At 48.0% G+C, this 20,951-nt stretch overlaps 1 protein-coding gene across 49 annotated transcripts in view; it reads left to right on the top strand.

Moving 5' to 3' along the window:
- The window catches only part of AOPEP (aminopeptidase O (putative)), a 396,587-nt gene that overhangs the window by 208,940 nt on the left and 166,696 nt on the right, over positions 1-20,951 (top strand). For 42 of the 49 annotated variants that reach the window (XR_014817672.1, XR_014817669.1, XR_014817663.1 and 39 more), the window contains one exon: positions 16,833-17,022. Coding sequence is in view for 27 of the 49 variants with exons in the window: in XM_084979736.1 (XP_084835862.1) it covers positions 16,833-17,022 (190 nt within the window). In the remaining 22 variants the exon portion in view is untranslated. Of the gene's footprint in view, positions 1-16,193; positions 16,422-16,832; positions 18,067-18,574; positions 18,752-19,159; positions 20,244-20,951 lie in introns of those variants that run through there. The other 7 variants (XR_014817675.1, XM_084979740.1, XR_014817665.1 and 4 more) reach the window with 6 other exon arrangements.

Here is a 20,951-nt window from a genome sequence, read left to right as displayed (position 1 = left end):
GGATCCTGCGTGGCTGTGAGCTGTGTGTGGTGTAGGTCTCAGACTCGGCTCAGATCCCTCGTGGCTGTGGGTGTGGTATAGGCTGGCAGCTGTCGCTCCGATTAGACTCCTAGCCTGGGAACCTCTATATGCCTCAGGTGCTGCCCTAAAAAAAAAAGTATCTCTTTGAGGAATTCCCGTCATGGCTCAGGGGTGATGAACCTGACTAGCATCCATGAGGATGTGGTTCGATCCCTGGCCTTGCTCAATGGGTTAAGGATCCGACATGGCTGTGAGCTGTGGTGTAGGTCTCAGATGCGGCTCAGATCCCTTGTTGCTGTGGCTGTGGTGTAGGCTGGCGGGTGTAGCTCTGATTTGACCCCTAGCCTGGGAACCTCCATATTCTGCAGGTGCGTCCACTAAAAGACAAAAAAAAAAAAGAAAGAAAGAAAAAAGAAAAAAGATACCCCTTTGTTAGCAGAAGAAAAGGCCAAGTCTTACCCCTGTACACACCTTAGTAAGCAGCTACTGGTATTTGGTGTCATCACTACCTCAGAAGCATTTGTGAGTGTGGCTACAGAGGGTGGCATACACAGATTTCTGCCCTCAGTCGCTGTGAGCTTCTGGCTTTGACTGAGTCACCAGTTTCAGGCAAGGCGTCTCCTTTGGTCCTGCTATGACTGGGATTTTGTAAAACAGTTTTGAATAAACTGTCTGGCGGATTTCGGTGTGACGTGACTTCGCCATGGCACATGGGCAGCTCCCACAGGGTGGCATGAACTAGGTAGGTCTTTAGTTTTTCATATGTGGGCAGAGGGGCAGGCCTCTAAGGTGCCTTTTGGAGGGAGTGGGCAGGCATGCCTGAGCCCATCTCACACCTTCCCCCACCTCACTGTTAACTCCACTGTCTCTCCACCCCAGTCCCTATACAGCCTGTGCACCCCATTCTGCACCGACCTTGGCCTGCACATGTCACTGCCCAGATGTGCGCTTCTTCCAACCCCCCACCCACCCCAGCCCCTTCTGGACTAATCCTTCCCCTTGATCGTGCTCCTAGTCCTTTCGCCTCTCCTCCTCACCTCCAGTCCTCAGAATGAACCTGTTCTTCCCGGAGCCCTTCCTGGCAGCTGGAACTGAATATGGCTCGCGGGTTCACCTTGTGCCTAGTGGCTGTGAAACAATGTGCTTTCTCCACTGGCCCCTGGGACCTTGTCAGACTGTAATCCACTGGGATTGATGCCATTAGGGAAACTCGGCTGTTGGTGGCAGGCTGGTTGGCTGAAATACCTCTATTTGGTTGGGATTCCAGCTTCGCTGCAGTGATGTCCCAGCCCCGTTCCCCCTGGCTTGCAGGTGGGGATGTGGGTCTCGGGCGGCCTTGCAGCATGCAGTGTGTCAACTGCAGGTCCACTCAGCCTCCCTCAGGGCTCAGGGACGACTCCTTTTCCTGGGTCCCTGCTCTGACCCCTCCTGCTTCTGCCATTGACTTGAGAATCTACCTTCTACCCTACGGCACGTGGCTTCACACTGAACAGGCAAAGGACAGAGGTGGCACTGAGCTGGGGCAGAGACTAGGGTCCATCTCTTTCTGAGGACTGCACAGACTCATTTTCTAGGGACGTATCATCTATACCTTTCCACAGTGGGATGCAGTGGCTTGGAAACTCTGGGACTTTCCTTAGATCGTGTGGCAACTCCTGACATTTCTGCACAGATGGGTCTTGGGTGGGGGTGGGATGGTCTTTAGGAGGAGCCACATGGAATTGCTCATTTGGGGAGGCTGAAAATGGTCAAAAGTCAGCAGTTTTATATGGTTCCTCCTAAAAGTTGAAAAGATGAAGGAGGGTCCTAGCTTTGTCCTGACATTATATTTGCCAAGACTGCTCTGTTACAGAAGAACGTCAGTATTCCAAATCAAAGAATATTATTGCAGATGGGTTATTACCACTACCACTTGAGGTCACTTGAAAACAATTGAGAGAGATAAAGTCAAGGCTCTGTCTCCAAAGCCTGAGTTCCTCAGAACCGCTATATTCTATAGCATTGCCTTGATAGATCATGCCCTGGGCCAAAAGCCGAGGCTCTGGCCCCTGGTCTCCTGCCTTTGGAACTAGTTATTTAAAATTGCTCAAGTGCCACCCCCCTGGGAGCCAGTGTGGTTAGTTTCAGAGAAAAGGGATTGAGTGATCATTGGCCTCAGATCATATAGCCACTGCAATTTCATTTTCAAAACATCCCGGCAACACAAAAGCCATTTGCTTATAAAAGGGGTGGGATTCATTGCTGAACAGCGTTCACCTCCACGCTGTCACTGCCTCATCCAGATTTCAGTGAGCCGCTGGCTCGATGTCGTAGCTGAATGATGTCATTTCAGTCATAACGTAATTTTCCAGCTGGCCAGGATGGAAAAGGGGTTATTATTGTGGCATGTTTTCCACTGTGTCTGAAAGAAAATGAAACAGACACAGATAGATGACAGTATCAGTTCTGTTTTTACAGGTGTGTCCGAGGGCTACAAGGTACCTTTCACTCGCAATAGAAATGTGACTCTATGGCAAAAGCAAATTAAGAGAGAGAAAAAAAAATCTTTTTCTCAAGAGACTTAAAATACATATTTAATTAGTGTTGGGAACTGGCCTGGAGTACATTCATCTATAAGGTCTAGAGGCAGGCAGCCCAGACTCTGGTCTCGTCTCTGCCCCTACTGACAAGACTCTGGCTTCATCTTTGCCTTGTTTCTCCAAGGAGAAAATAGAGACCAGAGACCTCGCAAGACAACTGTTTTATGTTTTTGTGTTTGTTTTTAACTTTTCATTGAAGTATGATATGCAAAAAAAAGTGTACATCTGAAGTGTATAGCTCATCAAAAGTTTACAAACTGAACACGACTCTATAACTAGCACCCTGATCAAGAAACAGAATGTGGCATTCTCATTGTGGCTCAGTGGAAATGAACCTGACTAGTATCCCTGATGATGTGGGTTCGATCCCTGGCCCTGCTCAGTGGATGAAGGATCCAGCAAGGCTGGCAGTTATAGCTCCAATTCGACCCCTAGCCTGGGAACTTCCATAGGCCACAGATGTGGCCCTAAAAAGCAGAAAGAAAGAAGAAAGGGAGAGAGAGAGAGAGAAAGAAAGGAAGGAAGAAAAAAAAGAGAGAGACAAAAAAAAGGAGTTCCCTTTGCTCAATGGAAACGAATCTGACTAGTATCCATGAGGATGTGGTTTCTGTCCCTGGCCTTGATCAGTGGGTTAAGGATCCCGCAATGCCATGAGCTGTGGTGTAGGTCGCTGAAGTGGCTCGGATCTGGCATTGGTGTGGCTGTGGCATAGGCCAGCAGCTGTAGCTCTGATTCAACCCCTAGCCAGGGAACTCCCATATTCCAAGAGTGTGGCCCTAGAAAAAGAAAGAAAGAGAATGTGATCAATGCCACGGAAGACCCCTGACACACACAAGGACCAGTGTCCAGACTTCCAATAGCATAGATTTTTGCCAGTGAGACCCATGTCAGCCTTCTGACCTGCAGAACTATAAAATGATACATTTGTGTTGTTTGAAGATGCTACCTTTGTGATTATTTGTCACAGTAGCCATAGAAAACTCATGCAGTGATGCAGCTGGTAGATGGGAGAGCCACAGGTCAAAGCCCCAGCTCTGTCTCCAAAGCCTGAGTTCCTAAAAACCACCATATCATATAGTATTGCCTTGCGCTTTAGTAGATTTTTGGTCTTCTGTGGAGGATCAGAAGGTGAAATAAAATCCAAATGTCCGCTGGAATCAGATTAAGTTGGAAAATAGATAGACTGTGTCTTCGAAGTATGCTGACCTGACCTCACACATCCCCGTGTTCAAAATGCCTCCTGTCTAGAAAAATGTAATATGGTGTGTTACTACCAGCTCAGTGTAAATTCTGTTAGTATATTATTAGCTTTGGGAAGCTAAAGCATTTGCATTCTAAAAGATCCAAGGAACGACACTTTAATATTTATGAGAAAAGGGGCTACACTAGGGTACTGCAGCTGACCCTGTGGATTGATGAACCCAAGACCCCATAAGCAAGCCCCTTCCTCCTGCCTGCCTCTACCACAGAATCAAAAAAAAAAAAAGCCAAAGATCCCTTTTCCCATGCTGCCTTATAGCATGGGTAACCAATGATCGGAAATCTGCTGTGGGATCTCAAAGAAAAAAATGTTGCTTTCCTGATGAAAGGATTAGATGTTGCTGGCACAACTCCCCTCCTCACTCCTGCCCCCTTTTGCCTCTGTGAGCATGAAAGTGATGCCTACGGCTGTGGTGGCCAACTTGTGACCATGAGGTAGTGAGCATGAGGATAAAAGTGAACATGGTAAGCATGGCAGAGTGGGAAGATAGAGAGACCTAGAGCTCGGACCACACCGCTGAGTCACCGAACCACCAGCACCAGCAACCACCCTCCTCCAAGGGTCTGTCACAGGAAAGAAAAAAAACCTCTCCGTGTGTGTGTGCCATCATTTCTTGTCTTTTTTGTTACCTGCAGCCGAATGCATTCCAAATGGATTGAGATGTCTTTCAAATCCCAAGAAGGCAACTACCCAGAAATGAGGACATGAGCACTAAGAATTATCTAGAAGGTGAGGGGGAGTTCCTGCTGTGGCCCAGAGGCTTAAGAAACTGACTAGGGTCCATGAAGTTGCGGGTTTGATACCTGGCCTCGCTCAGTGGGTTAAGGACATGGTGTTGCCATGAGCTGTGGTGTGGTTTGCAGAGGCGGCTCAGATCTGGCGTTGCTGTGGCTGTGGTGTAGGCCAGCAGCTGCAGCTCTGATTCAACCCCTAGCCGGGGAACTTCCATATGCAGGTGCACCCCCACAACACACACACACACACACACACACACACACACACACACACACACACACACACACACATACACACACAAAATAGAAGGAGAGGGATTCCTGTGATCCCCTCCCCCAGCACCCACACTTTTAACTCTGTCAGCACCTCCAAGGGAAGCCTCCCAGGAAAATGGGCTCTAACTATAGATACCCCATAAACCTCATGCATTCCAGCTGGAGAGAAGAAAGGCCGTGCTCGTAAATTGAAATGAAAAGCTTAATTAGAGTTAGGAGAGACTTGGGAGAGCAAAACCTTTTATTTGTTTATTTTTGTTTCTGGTGAGGTTTATTACCTTTTAAAGGGACATGCTGTCAAGTTCAGTCCCTCTGAGACTGACCATCTGTCCCATACTTTCTAGGACCACCCTGGAAAATAGGAGGCGACGTGTCCCTTTATCTCCACAAGTACGCTTCCTGGGTCTATCTGGGGAGTCACAAATTGCGATTCGGAAATACAGCTATTGTTCTTAACAGCTCGGCTATTCCTGAACCGTGCCCTCCCCAAAGCCAGGTGATCCCTTATCCTTAATGGCACTTACTGATGTGCAGGAGTACTTTGAAAAACTCGGAGACATTGACTTTGTAAGCAGCCACTAAGAAGATCTCTGACCGGATAAAGATAACTCCAGCCGGCTAATCCTTTTAACAAAGGTGGTGATATATATTGTGGCAGCTGAATGCTCCTTTACAGCCCAGAGAGAACAATCAGCGAATTCATTCATTTAATTCATGACTTTTCCTTCTATTTACCCTTTAAACAAACATGCCAGTTGTTTGCTTAGCTAACAAGCTCTGCCTTCATTATAAGCCATTAGTGGCTAATAATAATGGAAACTGTGTTTGGATTTTTAAAATATGATAAACCTAATTAATTCCACTCTTAGAAATATGGAATTTGTCACGACCGCCTTGACCTAGGCTAAAGTTTGTGCCTTTGCTCTGCCCACAAGGAGTTGCTAAACGGTCTTAGAGCCATAAACAAGGTTGACGGTTGAATTGTTCATAAGAAAAGCTAAACAAGGGGTTAAATCCACTAGAAGGAGTCAGGCAGCAAATATAAATGAGTGTGTGCGCACAGAGAATCCTTTAAGAAATGCTTGGTCTTCTCTGCCTACTTTTGAAGACATGGATAATAGAAATATTTTACCTTTCTCTTAATTCTGCCGTAAGGGGTAGAGGGCAGCACATAAAATCATGTGGGATTATAAATGACAGGTGGAATCAGCCAGTGGTGGAGATAGAGGAGGGTGATGGGGAGCCGGGGGGCCCGAAACCCCTCTGAAACTGCAATTTCTACATAGGAATGTGGGCCTAGTGCAGTCCAGTCTTTCAAATTTTAAATAAAATTAGAAAATCTGGATTTCTCAGTGAAATCTTCCCATTTATACATTTGGGCAATGGATTTTTTTTTCTTTTAAGTTGAAAATGTGGCCACCACAGCGTAGATCAGCAGCTCTCAGGCTGTGATCCCTGGATCAGCAACATCTGCATCACCTAGAAACTTCATAGGAAATGCAGATTCTCAAGCCTCACCCAGGCCTATGAATCAGACTCTGGAGGTGTGGGCCCGAGGATTTGTTTGTTGTTGTTTGTTGTTGTTGTTGTTGTGCTTTTTAGGGCCACACCTGTGGCACATGGAAGTTCCCAGGCTAGGGGTCAAATCAGAGCTACAGCTGCTGGTCTCCACCACAGCCACAGCAATGCAGGATCCGAGCTGCATCTGCGACCTACATCACAGCCCACTGCAACGCCAGACCCTTAACTGACTGAGTGAGGTCAGGGCTCGAACTCGCAAATTCATGGATCCTAGTGGGGCTTGTTAACCACTGAGCCACGAAGGGAACTCCAGCCAAGGATTCGTTTTAACGAGCCCTCCGGGTGGATCACCAAGTTTAGCGATATTGTCGGGGGTTGCCCACTAAAAAATTACGAATTCAATTTGAAATTCAGATTTAACTGTTTTGTATATAGCCAACAACCTAGCTTTTCCTTCTGTATTTTTCAAGATTTTTTTCTCTCTTTTTTGTTTCTTATCTCATGATGATTCTGAAACACACCGATGTTGATTAAGCAGAATGTGTATACAAGCCAGACTGCCTGTATTCGAATTGCCTTTGACACAGGCACTATCACGTCTCTCTGTGGCTTGGTTTACTTGTGTGTAAAATGGGGATAATAGTCTCTTTATCACAGGGTTAGTGTTAGAATTGAATGACTTAGTGAACATAAAGTCCTTAGAACTGTGCCTGGGACAGTTGACCATCCTCAGTATTTTATGTCGTCTTTTTTTTTTTTTTTTTTTTTTTTTTGCCTTTTTTTTTTTTTTTGCGTCTTTCCTAGGGCCGCTTCCGCGGCATCTGGAGGTTCCCAGGCTAGGGGTCGAATCAGAGCTGCAGCCACCAGCCTACGCCAGAGCCACAGCAACGCTGGATCTGAGCCAGGTCTGCAACCTACACCACAGCTCACGGCAACGCCGGATCCTTAACCCACTGAGCGAGGCCCGGGACCGAACCCGCAACCTCATGATTCCTAGTCAGATTCGTTAACCACTGAGCCACGACTAGAACTCCTATGTCGTTTTTTCTTTTTTCTCCACCACCATCAGTCCAGCTGTCAAGGGATACTTGAACTGGCTTCCTTCAATTCGCTTAGCCTCCATTCAACTTTGATTTCATTGTGGAACTGATTCTGACACCCTCTGCCCTAAGGTAACTCTGGTGCTTGTTCCTACCCAAAGCAATATCCCGCCTTGAAAGCCAGTTGACAGTGCAGCCTGGCTGCCTGGCAGGAGAACTAGCTTCCCCTTCCGAGACTCATTCCGGACTCCTGTGTTCAGGCCTACTGTTCTAACAACCAGCCTTTCTGCTCCCTCTATGCCTTTACCAGCCACACCCCCAGCACAGCCCTTCAACACTTTTTTTTTTTTTATCTTTTTTAGGGCTACACCTGCGGCATATGGAGGTTCCCAGGCTAGGGGTGGAATCGGAGCTACAGCTGCTGGCCTACAGCATAGCCACAGCAATGCCAGATCCAAGCCAAGTCTCAGACCCAGGCCACAGCTCATGGCAACACCGGATCCTTAACCCACTGAACAAGGCCAGCGACTGAACCCACGTCCTCATGGATGCTAGTCAGGTTTGTTACCACTGAGCCACAACGGGAACTCCTAAATGGATCTTGGACTACATCTTGGGTTTTCAGATTCCCAGATGCCTGATTGGGACATGATGCTTGCTTTCGGTTGCAGAAGCAACTGATGGTCCCCTCACCAGTTGAATTTCTGCGTCCTCTTGGGGAAATCCCCACAATTTCTTCCTCTAGACAAAGAGCATGGCAAGATATCATTTGTGGATCCAAAGAGGGCTTGACTGTATTTCAAAGGAAACCCATAACCACAGTGTTCTTACTGAGGGTGGGGGTGCAAGCTGCCCGGACTTGTCCCCTCCCGAAGCAGTCCACCTGGCCACCAATGACAGACGTGTACCCGCAGCGAAAATCAACTGGATGAGCTATTACGGTTCTCCATTGTGCCATCTTATTGCTGTTCTGGGAATGAAGCAAAATGCATTATATTATTAAATAAAGGTTCCCCCCCGTATCACAGCAGAGGCTAATTTTATTAGCTCTCTTTATGGGAACAAACATCATCACCCTGGCTGGGGAGGACGGGAGTGGTGGGGGGTGGGGGAGATGGAGGAGTGGAGAGAATCACATTTTGTCATCCATGCGCTCCCGTGGAGGCTGCCAGCATGCTTTAATTGGTAATTACTTACCAGAAGAGTTCTCCAGACCCTGCAGAAAATGCACAGCTCTCCGTTCATAACGAATTTATAGATGATTCAGAAGACATCTTCAGCGACAATAAATATTGTTCATATAGCTTGGGTATGGGTGTGCCCCTGGTGTCCAGAACACACCAGAGTGCTCAGTAACTTCAAGAAAAAAAAAAAATCAATTCTTTGTTCTCATCTCTCAGAATCCAGAGACTCCTTAGTTTGAACATGTACCTTGATATTCAGAAAGAAAAACGTCCAAATCTAGTAGGAAAATTCCATCAAATACTGTTTTTTGTTTTGTTTTGTTTGTCTTTTTGCTTTTTTGGACCACACCCGCAGCATATGGAAGTTCCCAGGCTTGGGTCCAATTGGAGCTGCAGTTGCCGGTCTACACCACAGCCACAGCAATGCAAGATTGAACTGAGTCTGCGACCTACAACATAGCTCACGGCAATGCAGGATCCATAACCCACTGAGTGAGACCAGGGATTAAACCCTCTGGATTCTAGTCAGGTTCATTACCACTGAGCCACAATGGGAATTCCCAAATACTGGGTTTCGTTTTGGTTCTTTAGCTTTAAAACCTGAGACATCTACTCACTGGTTTATTTAGCTTTTGGGGCATCACGAGATGCCACCCCCACAGCATAACCTGAGTTATTGCAGCCAGCACCCAGTCATTGAGTGGCAACATTGCCTCGACGTAGCACATGGACTGAGGTCTAGAAAACCAGCTCTGTGGACGATGCCCACACGTGTTAGTAAAGTGTTCGCCACTCTGCTATGGTTCTGCTTATTGCTGTCTGAGCAGTCTGCCAAAACGTCTCTGTTTTCTAGAATCAGAGGTAGTCTCTATGTCTTGTCATTGCCATGCTATTATTTTTTTCCTGTTTGCTGTAGGCCCACTAAACAAAATTATGAAGCTGGCAGAAATACTTTGGTGTCCCCAGGGGCACCCCTTATCCCCTCCCTGTGCCTTGGTTGGAGCACTTTGTGTCCACCCAGCTGTCATCCATGCTCAGCTTCAGGGCCTTTCCCTGTCTTCTGTGAGCATCCATGTGGAGCCTGGTGGGAGGCAGGCTTCACACCTCAACGTGCAGTGAGATCAGGAGCTTCTAAGAGGACTGCTGTCAACCAGAGATGGTGAACTCGTAGCTCCTGGCCATGGGTTTGTCTGCTTTGAGCATGGTGGGTTTTTGTTTTTGTTTTTGTCTTTTTAGGGCCGTACCCACGGCATATGGAGGTTCCCAGGCTAGGGGTCCAATCGGAGCTGTAGCCACTGGCCTTCGCCACAGCCACAGCAACGCAGGATCCTAGCCGCATCTGCGACCTACACCACAGGTCACTGCAACGCCGGAGCCTTAACCCACTGAGCGAGGCCAGGGCTCAAACCCGCAAACTCATGGCTCCTAGTTGGATTCATTTCCACTGCGCCACGACGGGAACTCCTGAGCATAGTGTTTTTTTTAAAGTGTTGCCTGCTTCCTTCCCTGGTTTTCTAGTTTCCTCCCGTAGTTATCTCCTTCCCTGTACTGTTAGCACTCCCCTCATCTCCTCATCTGCTTCCTTCGTCGTGGTCTCCGCCTCCCACCTGGTCTACTTCCATCCTTCCTGCCTTCCTCGCTTTATCTGTTTCCCCACCTCTCCTTACCCACGTCCCCATCTCCTTATCTACTTCCCTCTACTGTCATCCACCTCCTGCCTTTTGTCATCAGCTTTCCCCTCTTATCTTCTTCCTTCATCTCATTCTCTCCTTCCCCACCTCTCTGCCTCTGTCCCCATCTCCTTGTCCCCTGCCCCCATCTCTGTCTACCTCACCTCCTTGTCTGCTTCTCTCCTCTCATTATCTACCTCCTTCATCTTTTTTTCCTCTCCCTCCATTCCATTACCCATCCCTCTCCCTTTCTTGACTCCTATAGGCCCGAGATCTGCTAAAAAGAAAAAAAAAAAAATTGGAGGATTTCTAGGGCAGTGAAACTACTCTGTATGGAACTATATTGGTGGCTCCATTATCACATGTGTCCAGATCCATAGAAGGTACCACACCAAGGGGAGCCCTAATGGCACCTCCAGCCCCTGGGCGCGGATGCATCAATGCAGATCCGTCACCTGTAATGACAAATGCCCCCTCTGATGGAGGATATTGATAAGTGGTAGAGGCTGCGTGTGTGGAGGCAAGGGCAGATGGGAAATCGCTGTACTTTCTGCCTAGTTTTGCTGCCAAGCTGTAACTGCTCTAAAAATAATGTCTATTTAGGAAAAAGAAAAGTCAGGTTTGAGCAAAAGTACGGGGGAGGTGGAGGCCAGGGCGAGGCAGTAGACAGTCTGGCGTATCACCCTTCCTGAGCTCCTGAAATCGTCCCCTAGGGACTGACCCTTGTCTAAGCATCACCTTGCAGTGGCCCACGAGGGACCTGGCATAGGAAGGGGTGAGAAAGAACGGTGTCGTGCGGAGGAACCTGGGCTCTTGGGGGGCATCAGCAGTGGAGCAGTGCTGCTCCCCTCTCTTCTTCCCCCGTCCCTTCGTCTCCTACCCACTTTCTTACTTGGAAGAGGCTGAGGCTTTGCTGATGATGAGGTCTGGTAACCTCCGGCAGTTCTAGCTATGCTGGAACAGAGGTCCCAGGACATGGCTGGGAGGTCACCTTGGGTGGATTCTGGAGATGGAATCTCACCTTTGTACTACTAGGCTTGAGCCAGCACAGAGATGAAAGCCCTGGAGTTACAGGGGACCCTAGGCAGAGTGGGTCAGAGTAAGGCTTCAGGGTCAAGACTGCATGAGTAGAAATACCAGCTCCAGGAGTTCCCGTCGTGGCTCAGTGGTTAACGAACCTGACTAGTATCCATGACGTCATGGGTTCGATCCCTGGCCTTGCTCAGTGGGTTAAGGATCCAGCACTGCTGTGAGCTGTGGTGTAGATTGCAGACACGGCTCGGATCCCCTGTTGCTGTGGCTCTGGCGTAGGCCGGCGGCTACAGCTCTGACTGAAGCCCTAGCCTGGGAACCTCCACATGCCCCGGGTGTAGCCCTAAAAAAAAAAAAAAAAAAAAAAAAAATGACAGAAAGACGAAAAGAAAAAAGAAATACCAGTTCTGTTACTTAGCAGCTTTGTGACCTCGAGCTAGTCACTTTACCTCTCTGTACCCCACTTAAATCATCTGTAAAATGGGGAGGATACTAAAATCTATCTCCTGAGGTCATGAGGTGGATTAAATGACACGGTGTATGTAAAATACAGTGCCTAGCACACAGCAAATACTCAAGCAATCTGCCTTGAGAAGAAGAATATGTTTCTGATAGAAGTCTCTAGAATGTGGCCCCTGATCTTCCCCCCCATCAAGTCACTCTCTGCTGTAGTCGTGTTGGCAATTTGAGCCAAAATTCATTTAGATAAGTGAGTAGATATTTTACTGCCTACTTGCTATTTAGAACTTTTGTAGGAAAACATACTAACTAATATTAGCCTTTTCTCTCAAACCTAGATCCTTGTGTTGATCAGATGTAGAAAGATTTCTTCCCATGTTTAGGTCTGGTTTCCTTTAGGTAGGTTTTCAGGCTGCTGAAAGTCCCAAATCTCCTCAGGTTTCAAGTTAAGACCACATCCCTTGGTCACCGCAGGATGTACGATGGAGCTAAGTCCCCACTGAACAGTCTCAGAGCCAGAGGGGAGCAGGGGCCCTCTAGGTCATCTGGGCCACCTCTTTGCCTTTGGGACAACAGGCGTGTCCCTATGTTAGACTGCGTCCGGGAGCGGGGCTAAGGGACTTCAGAGACCCTTAAGAGAGCCCTCAAACCATCCAGTTTCACTTTGGAAGTACAGGAGCCTGTGTTCCCCTCCTGGTTCTTCTTTTCTTTCTAAAAGGATATTGGGGCTCCACGTGTTGCTGAGATTGTGAAAAGCTTTGAATGCAGAAGTTCAAGCTTGGTGAATAGGTGTCTGTTTCCCGGCCACACCTCCCCAGGATCTGCATTAAGAGTGAATCTGCGCCTCCAGTGCGAAGGAGGGGTGGCCAGGGGTTCTCCTTGTCCTTAGCTGAAAGCACCTTCCCATCCTCTGGGTCTGGTCCGCCCGCAGCCTGCTCGAACCCAGTGCTGCACTTCTCCCCAAGCAGCCAGATGGACCACGCTGGTCACGTCTCCCTAGACAAAGCAGAAATAAATCACACACCAGCCCCTGCTTAAGATCTGATGAAATTCTCCATTTCCGCTCCAAATTGAATTCCTCCCGAAGGATTGGAGCGGCTCCTGAGAGTAATGAAGGCACTCCTTCCTCCTCTGCTGGAAGCATGTTTTAAATTAACGGACACAGCCTTCTCATCTGGGTGGGAGGGAGCTTTGAGGAACAGTCTTGAAAAACGGTTTTCAGACCAGGGATGATATTTTTAATCTTGAGGGGTAAGGCGGCAGACAGACAGTACCACGTGGCCTCTGGCGGCTGGGGAGGTGGTGTCAGCCCCGCTGGTGGTCTCCTGGGAAAGAAGGAGAACACGTGTCCTGCTGTCGCCCTGCCCGCCCCCTGCTCTGCCCCGCTGGCCTCCTAGATCACTTGCAGCGAAAGAGAATTTACGGCGGAGAATACAAATAAGAGGGCTTGTGCTTTTTGAGAGTTGAAAATATTACTTTCCGATGGAAGATAACATGAGAAAAAGAGTATCTCTATATAACTGGGTCACTTTGCTGTACAGCAGAAATTGACAGAACCTTGTAAATCAACTATAATAAAAACCTTTTTAAATGAAAAACTACAAATCACATTTTAAAAAGAAGTCAATTCTCCCTAGTGGGGGGAAAAAAAGGAAAAAAAAAAGAAAGAAAATATTACTTTCTCCACCCATCCTTTCTTTGGGGAAAGTGATCAACTCTGATTTAAAAACAAACAAACAAAAAAAACATTTGTAGGATGAAGACGTCATTGCCGTGATTATCTTCCTTCCTCTCTAATGATGATGAATCAACAATTTGGCATTTGTAGAGGCAGTTGACACAGGCCCTTTGGGGGTGGGAGAGGGGGGAGAAAAAAAGAAAACCCGCTTTCACATGGGCCTTGTCACAGTGAAGACGGATGCCCTGCTGGGTGATTAGGCCCCTGAATAAGATTCTGAGAACTCAACTCGGGAATGTGTGAGGAGCCCAGGGGCGAGACTTATAAATCAAGTGTAAGGTGGGAGTAGGACATTCTAAACATTCATTCTGTTTCGAAGGTGGGCAGGACGGAGATTATCTGTTGGTAGAGGAATATTTAATTTTACTCCTTGAAATGAGTTTAAGAGCATTATACGTTCTTCATTCCCCGTTGAAAAACAGCAGCTTAAAAATTCTACTGAACATGAGACATCCTGACATTGAAGTTCAGAAAGAGAGGAGGAAATTCTTGAAAGACGAATTCTATTGGTCCTTTTATGCCTATTTTGTTAATAACCCCTGAGAAAGGGTATCACGGCCTCACTCTGTGCTTTTAATTTAGTTTAAGAAAGAGGTTATTTCCTTCAGAGGGAGATATGATCCACAGGTAAAACCCAACCGTAGAGGGCAAACTTCTTCACCGCAGGAGGATTTGGGGTCTGGTTCTCAACTGGAAAATTGCTTTTCAGGGAGAAGGCCATGTTTTCCACTGATAGTCATTGATATCCAATGAAATATGGATCCTTCTGATCTAGGAGGAATTTTAAACTTTGGTCTTTTCCAGAGGGCAGTGGGCAATACATTTCTCCCTGGCTGAAAAGAAAGGATTGAGGGAGTTCCCGTCGTGGCTCAATGGTTAACGAATCCGACTAGGAACCATGAGGTTGCAGGTTCGATCCCTGGCCTTGCTCAGTGGTTTAAGGATCCAGCGTTGCCGTGAGCCATGGTGTGGGTCGCAGACATGGCTCAGATGCCGCGTTGCTATGGCTGTGGCGTAGGCTTGGCAGCTACAGCTCCAATTCGACACCCTAGCCTGGGAACCTCCATATGCCACGGGTGCAGCCCCAGAAAAAGGCAAAAAGACACACACACACACACAAAAGGATTGAGGATGGAAGTGAGATGGGAAGTGGAAATTTAGGCACGATTCCAGCAATGCCAGGGTCTGACCTGAGTCCAACCAAGGCCAGGGTGATGTCTCCAAAGTACTAACAGGTGGGGCAGGAGGTCTGCTGGAGACAACAAAGACTGTTGGAAAAAGTTGCGGGGCAGGAAAATAAATGCCACCCCCCCACACAGCTGCTTTCGTGCATTCCTCCAGGCCCCCGCAGACTTTGATATTTGCATAAATGAGCCTGGACCGGCTTCCACACTGGGACAAGGCAGGGACAGGTCGCTGCGGCGCGGGCAGGCTGTTTTCTTCATGAACAGTCCTGCTGCGATTTCTCAGGCACCAGCGCGTGCTCCCTTCCAGGGCTGAGTGGACGGGCTCAGCCGTACCGTCTCGGTAACTGCGCGGGCACCGTCTGTCTGGGTCTCTGGGCCCACAGACCTTTCCAAGGCAGGCTTGTCTTTGAGCCTGTTTACAAAGCCTGAAGTTACTTCTGTTTTGTTTTAGCCAAAAGGGTGAAGGGCTGCCAGCAGTATGTCTGGAATGTTATTTACTTGGTACATTTCTGTGGCTTTTCTTTGTAGCGCTGCACATGCCAGAGCAAAGGGTCATTTACTTAAAAATGCCAGGTTTCCAAGTTTGTCTGCTCCATGGGGCGACTTTCTCAGGAAGAGGAAGTTTAGCTCCTGTGCCCTCCCTCCCACCTTCCCTCCGTCCTTCTCTTCCTTCCTTTCTTTGTTTTTTTTTTGTTTTGTTTTGTTTTTTGTTTTTTGTATTTTCTGAATTAGGGTTCTGAACTACCGTTGGTGCCTGTGGCATTGCACCCCTGTCCTAGATGCCCCAGTGACACTTAATTCCTGGGGTTTCTGGTGGACTCTGCCGAGAGCCTGGCAGACACTTTCTCATTTGCGTGCCTGCCCTGTTATTATTTCACATGAAAGCTGTCTATTTTGGCACACACGGCTCCCGTGATTGAGCTCTCTGAGCTGAATGGGGGATGTTTTGCAAGGGAAATACAGGTGGGGTTGTCTCTGCTGGTGGCCGTGGAGGCGGAGCACAAAGCTGCAGGCAGTCCTGGCTTGTGCAGGGGCCACAAGATGGCAAACGCATGACTTTTGAAGGGAAGAACCAGTGTGTAAAGCTTCTTCGTGTGGAAGGTTTCACAACTGCTTTTGTTCACTTGATAGAGGAGAGTTTTCTGCGGTTTTTTTTTTTTTTTTTTTTTTTTGAGCATAGATTCTTCATTCATAAGACTGTAAACAAGTCCTGGAAAGATGCAAAATCTGGAAGGTGCAGCACGGGAGGTATCCCCTTCGCCTCCTTTTTCTCCAGCCTCCCTCCCTCTCTCCCGCCCATTTCATCAATGCCATTCTAATCATGGTATTTGGGGTTTGAAAAACAAGGTATGGAAAATGAGATTAGGTAAATCTCCCTGGCTGGTGCCAGCCCTGGGGCCATTTGCGCATCTGGGTGGGTTGACTCACTTCTCTCTCTCTCTCTCTCTCTCTCCCCCTCTCCCTCTCCCTCTCTGCTCTCTCGCTCGCTCTCTGCCTGGTCTTATGTCAAGTGAGAGTGTAAGCATCTACAGAGATCAAGAGAGACCTTTGCAAATCTTTGCCTTACAGAGACTCAGCCTTTATCAGAGTCTCTTGAAACAACCCTCCCCCCGCCCCCCCACCTGCCTCCATGGCACCTGTGAGTGTTTCCTCTGTCACCAGCCCCAGTGTGAAAGAGAAAATGTTTGCTTCCCTTCTTCTCGGCTTCTCCTGCACACGGTAAGCTGTGCTCGGATTTTTGGCGGAAGGGTCTTCTTTGATCACTGTCTTGACAGCATGGCCTTCGCATTCTCACACCTGCTCTTCTTTTACAATCCAGATTTCGAGTAAATGCTTCCATGGCCTTGTAATTTCTTTGGTGTAAACCTCGGTGCAGGCTACTTATTACAGGTAATAGCCGTCTGATGACGGAGACAACGGCTTGGCAGAAACGGTCAGCTGAACCGCTGCCAGAAATGCAAACTGCCCCTTATTTATTTCGAAACGCATCGAAGCTGCGAGCCTATCTGTCGTGATCTGGCATGCATGCGATAATGACAGGCTCATGGGGCTGAGAAAGCTGCCCCAGGCGGCAGCCACGAGGACAGGTCCTAACAAGACTCGGTGTGTTTTCTCCCCCATTACCCGCAGCCCACACATCGTCTTCCTCTCCCAGAGCGTCTTGACCGGAATGAGCCATCTCTGTGGGACCCGCCTCTGCCATGAAATCGCTCACGCCTGGTTTGGCCTGGCTATCGGGGCCCGAGACTGGACCGAGGAGTGGCTGAGTGAAGGGTTCGCCACTCACTTGGAAGATATATTCTGGGCTAAGGCACAGCAGGTAGGTTTCAAGTGCGCTACGCATTTCACTCCCCAGGGTCAAGTTCAACTCAGTCGGTCATTCGTTCACTCAACAGATTGGTATACTGGAGTTCCCGTTGTGGCTCAGCAGTAAGGAACCCAATTAGGATCAAAGAGGACACAGGTTTGATCCCTGGCCTCACTCAATGGGCTAAGGATGCGGCGTTACTGTGAGCTGTGGGGTATGTTGCAGATGTGGCTCCAATCTGGCATTGCTGTGGCTGTGGTGTAGGCCGGCAGCTGCAGCTCCCATTTGGGCCCTAGCCTGGGAACCTCCATATGCCGCCCTAAAAAGCAAAAGAAGAGAAAAAGAATGAAAAATAAAACCAGAAAGCTTTTGAGTGCTTATTATGCACTGGGCACTGTTCCCTGCTGTGTAAGTGAACGCCCTTACTCCTCCCTGTGGGATTCACCATCGAGCGATGAGAGAGAGACTAGATAAATGACTACATCTGTAACACGTCAGGTGGGGAAGAGCACTGTCAAGAAGATGAAGCCAGATAGAGAGAGGTGGGGGAAGAGCTGTTTTAGAGGGTGCTAAGAGAAGGTCTCTCTGATAAGGGGACATTTGAGCAAAAACCTGAAGAAAAGGGCATGCCCTGGCATCCTCAAGCACTCCTCTGTGGTGGTGACGTCAACTGTGTTTTGTTTTGTTAAATAATGAGATTAAATTTTAAATCAAGCGTCGTGATCTCAGATGCCTGCTGGCAAATAGTGAAGAATGAAACTGGAGTTCCAGGTGTGGCTCAGCAGGTTAAGAACCCAACTAGTATCCAGGAGGATGCCGGTTCAATCCCTGGCCTCGCTCCGTAGGTTAAGGATCCAGCACTGCCTTGAGCTGTGGTGTAGCTCGCAGACTCCACTTGGATCTGGTGTTGCTGTGGCTGTGGTATAGGCCAGCAGCTGTGGCTCCGATTCGACCCCTAGCCTGGGAACCTCCATGTGCCTTGGGTGTGACCCTAAAAAGAAAAAAAAAGTAATAATAATGAAGAATGAAGCAGTTGGTGTTATAGATTAGGGGATGGTAGGGACTGGGGCAAACCAACAGCTTCTCAGCTCTAGGCAATTGGTGTCATGTTGAAAGGAGGGTTCCATACAGCCTGGACTTCTAGTTTTTTTAAAGGAAATTGCGAATCTGGATTTTTATGTGAAATTTACTAATTAAAAAAAAAAATACGCAAACCAGACATATGCAGAGGCCAGACCTGGCCAGCATGCTCCCAGCTGACAACCTTAACTTCAGAGAACTAGCCCGCAGCTTTAAGGAAGATATGATACCTAACCTGCTTCCTGCTTATTTTCTAGTTTCTAATATTTGGTCACTTCTTTTCCCTGCCTTCTCCTCCCCTTCTACACTAGACTATTTGACATTTTCTGAAATTCCCAAGTTTGTGGTTAGCTGCATGATTTTGTTCACGTTCCTTCTGCCTGCTGAAATTTTATTTATTTTTTTGGTGTTCCCGTTGTGATGCAGCATAAACAAATCCAACTAGGAACCAGAGGTTGCGGGTTCCATCCCTGGCTTCACTCAGTGGGTTGAGGATCAGGCGTTGCCTTGAGCTGTGGTGTGGGTCACAGACTCATCTCAGATCAGATATTGCTGTGGCTGTGGTGTAGGCTGGCAACTGTAGCTCCGATTCGACCCCTGGCCTGGGAACCTCCTCCATATGCTTGGGGTGCAGACCTGAAAAAGCAAAGAAAGAAAGAAAGAAATCATATTTATTTTTCATTAGCCAGCTCGGGCTTACCTTCCCTTGCTAGACCAGCCTGATCATCTCACTCACAATTCAATACTACTCTTCCAGAAACTTTGAATTCCACTCTGTTTGCCACTTACCTCTTTTTTTCTCACTTTTTTCTTCCTTCTAGCAGAATGATTAGACTTTGACCTCTTTTTTTGGGGGGGGGGGGGCTCCTCCAACATAAAGAAGTTCTGAGGCTAGGGGTCGAATAGGAGCTGTAGCCACCAGTCTACACCACAGCCACAGCAATATGGGATCCTAGCCATGTCTGCAACCTGCACCACAGCTCACAGCAATGCCAGATGCGTAACCCACTGACTGGGGCCGGGGAATCAAACCCGCATCCTCACGGATACCAGTCAGGTTACCGCTGAGTCACAATGGGAACTCCGAGACTTTGACCTCTTTCAAAGTGGAACCATGTCTCATTCACGCTCCCACCCCCTTACCCACCTGACTGTAGCACTAGCAGTGGGCATGGCTGAGTCCCCTCCACACAGATTCCATGGACAGAGGCCACGTGGCGGATTCCTGAGACAGGGCTGGTTTTGGGGTCCGACCAGGCCTGGAATCGCGGCTTTGCTGTTGACCAGCTCGGTGAGCATCAGTAAGTTATGTAACCTCCTGAGCCTCAGTTTCCACTTTTATAAAATGGGTCTAGGGATGCTTAAGTTTGCAGGGTGAAAGTGATAGTGTGTGAATGAGCTTAGCATAGTGCCTAACACATAGAGGGTGTGCTTTTTTGTGGGTTTTTAAAAGTTTTATTGAAGTATAGTTAATACACAAGGCTGAGATAATTTCTGCTGTACGACACAGTGACAGTCACACACATACACGTATCCATCCTCTCTGTGCTATTCTTTGTAATTGTGAGTGTTGTGTTGGGCATCTGATGACCATCTCTCTCTTTATCTCCTGAGTCCCCAAAGAGGGCTCCCACTTTACCCTCCCCCTTGCCTGTATCTCCTGGGGTCTTTTTGCTTGAGTCTGCCTCTAGCTGCCCTAAACACATCCATCTCTACCAATGGAGGCACAGAGCTGGCCTGGCTACATCTCACTCTGAACACCTTCTGCGTGTCCATTCTTTGCTAGATTTGAAGGGATAAATGGATAAGATGACAGCACTTGCTCTCAAAGAGGTCAGAGTCTAATTTTGAAGATACGGAAAGTTTGGAGTTGCCATCATGGCTCAGTGGTTGACGAATCTGACTAGGAACCATGAGGTTGCAGGTTCGATCCCTGGCAGCGCTCAGTGGGTTAAGGATCTGGCGTTGCCATGAGCCGGGGTGTGGGTCGAAGACGAGGCTCGGATCTGGCGTTGCTGTGGCTGTGGCCGGTGGCTGTAGCTCCGATTCGACCCCTAGCCTGGGAACCTCCATATGCCGCGGGTGTGGCCCTAGAAAAGAAAAAAAAAGAAAAAAAAAAAAAAAGGAAAGCATGCCAAGGTAGAAAGAAGAAATTAAGTTAGAAAAAAGAGGTAGGAGTTCCATGATGTTTAAGGATCCGGCATTGTCACTGCAGCGGCTCAGGTCACTGCTATGGCGTGAGTTCAATCCCTGGCCCAGGAAATTCTGCAAACCTCAGGCATAACAAAAAAATCAAAAACAAGAGAAAGAAAGAAGGAAAGAAAGAAAGATAGAAATAAAGGAAGAAGGAAAAGGAGGAAAAAAGAGGTAAACACCAAATATTGTGGGAGTTCAAAGGTGTGGAAGAGGCTGGGTCTGAGAAAATCCGGAAAGCCTATTTGGAGGAGGTGACTCCTTGTGGGCCTCAAAAAGGAACTAGGAACTGAAGTTTCTTTATCTCTCCTTTTCCCTTAACCTGGCCTAGGGGCCAACCTATGCCATCATCCTTTAAGGTACATGCAGTAAGTTTTCAATATGTGAGAACATGGACACCTCTGAAGTGAAGTGGCCATTCTATTTTCTTTTCTTTCCTTTTCTTTTTTTCTTTTTGTTTTTTAGGGCTGCACCTGTGACATATGGAGGTTCCCAGGCTAGGAGGCAAATCTGAGCAGCAGCTGCTGGCCTATACCACAGCCACAGCAATGCCAGATCCAAGCCTTGTCTTCGACCTACACCATAGCTCACAGCAACACTAGAAACTTAATCCACTGAGTGAGGCCAGGGATCGAACCCGCATCCTCATCGATCCTAGTCAGGTTCAT

Source organism: Sus scrofa, chromosome 10 (assembly GCF_054392235.1).
Source record: "Sus scrofa isolate SSC_HxYL_T2T_F1_AM1 chromosome 10, Sscrofa_HxYL_maternal_Yorkshire_Landrace_v2.0, whole genome shotgun sequence".
NCBI classification, from domain to species: domain Eukaryota; kingdom Metazoa; phylum Chordata; class Mammalia; order Artiodactyla; family Suidae; genus Sus; species Sus scrofa.
The sequence above is the reverse complement of the archived record's forward strand: the minus strand, read 5'-3'. Positions and strand labels throughout refer to the sequence as shown.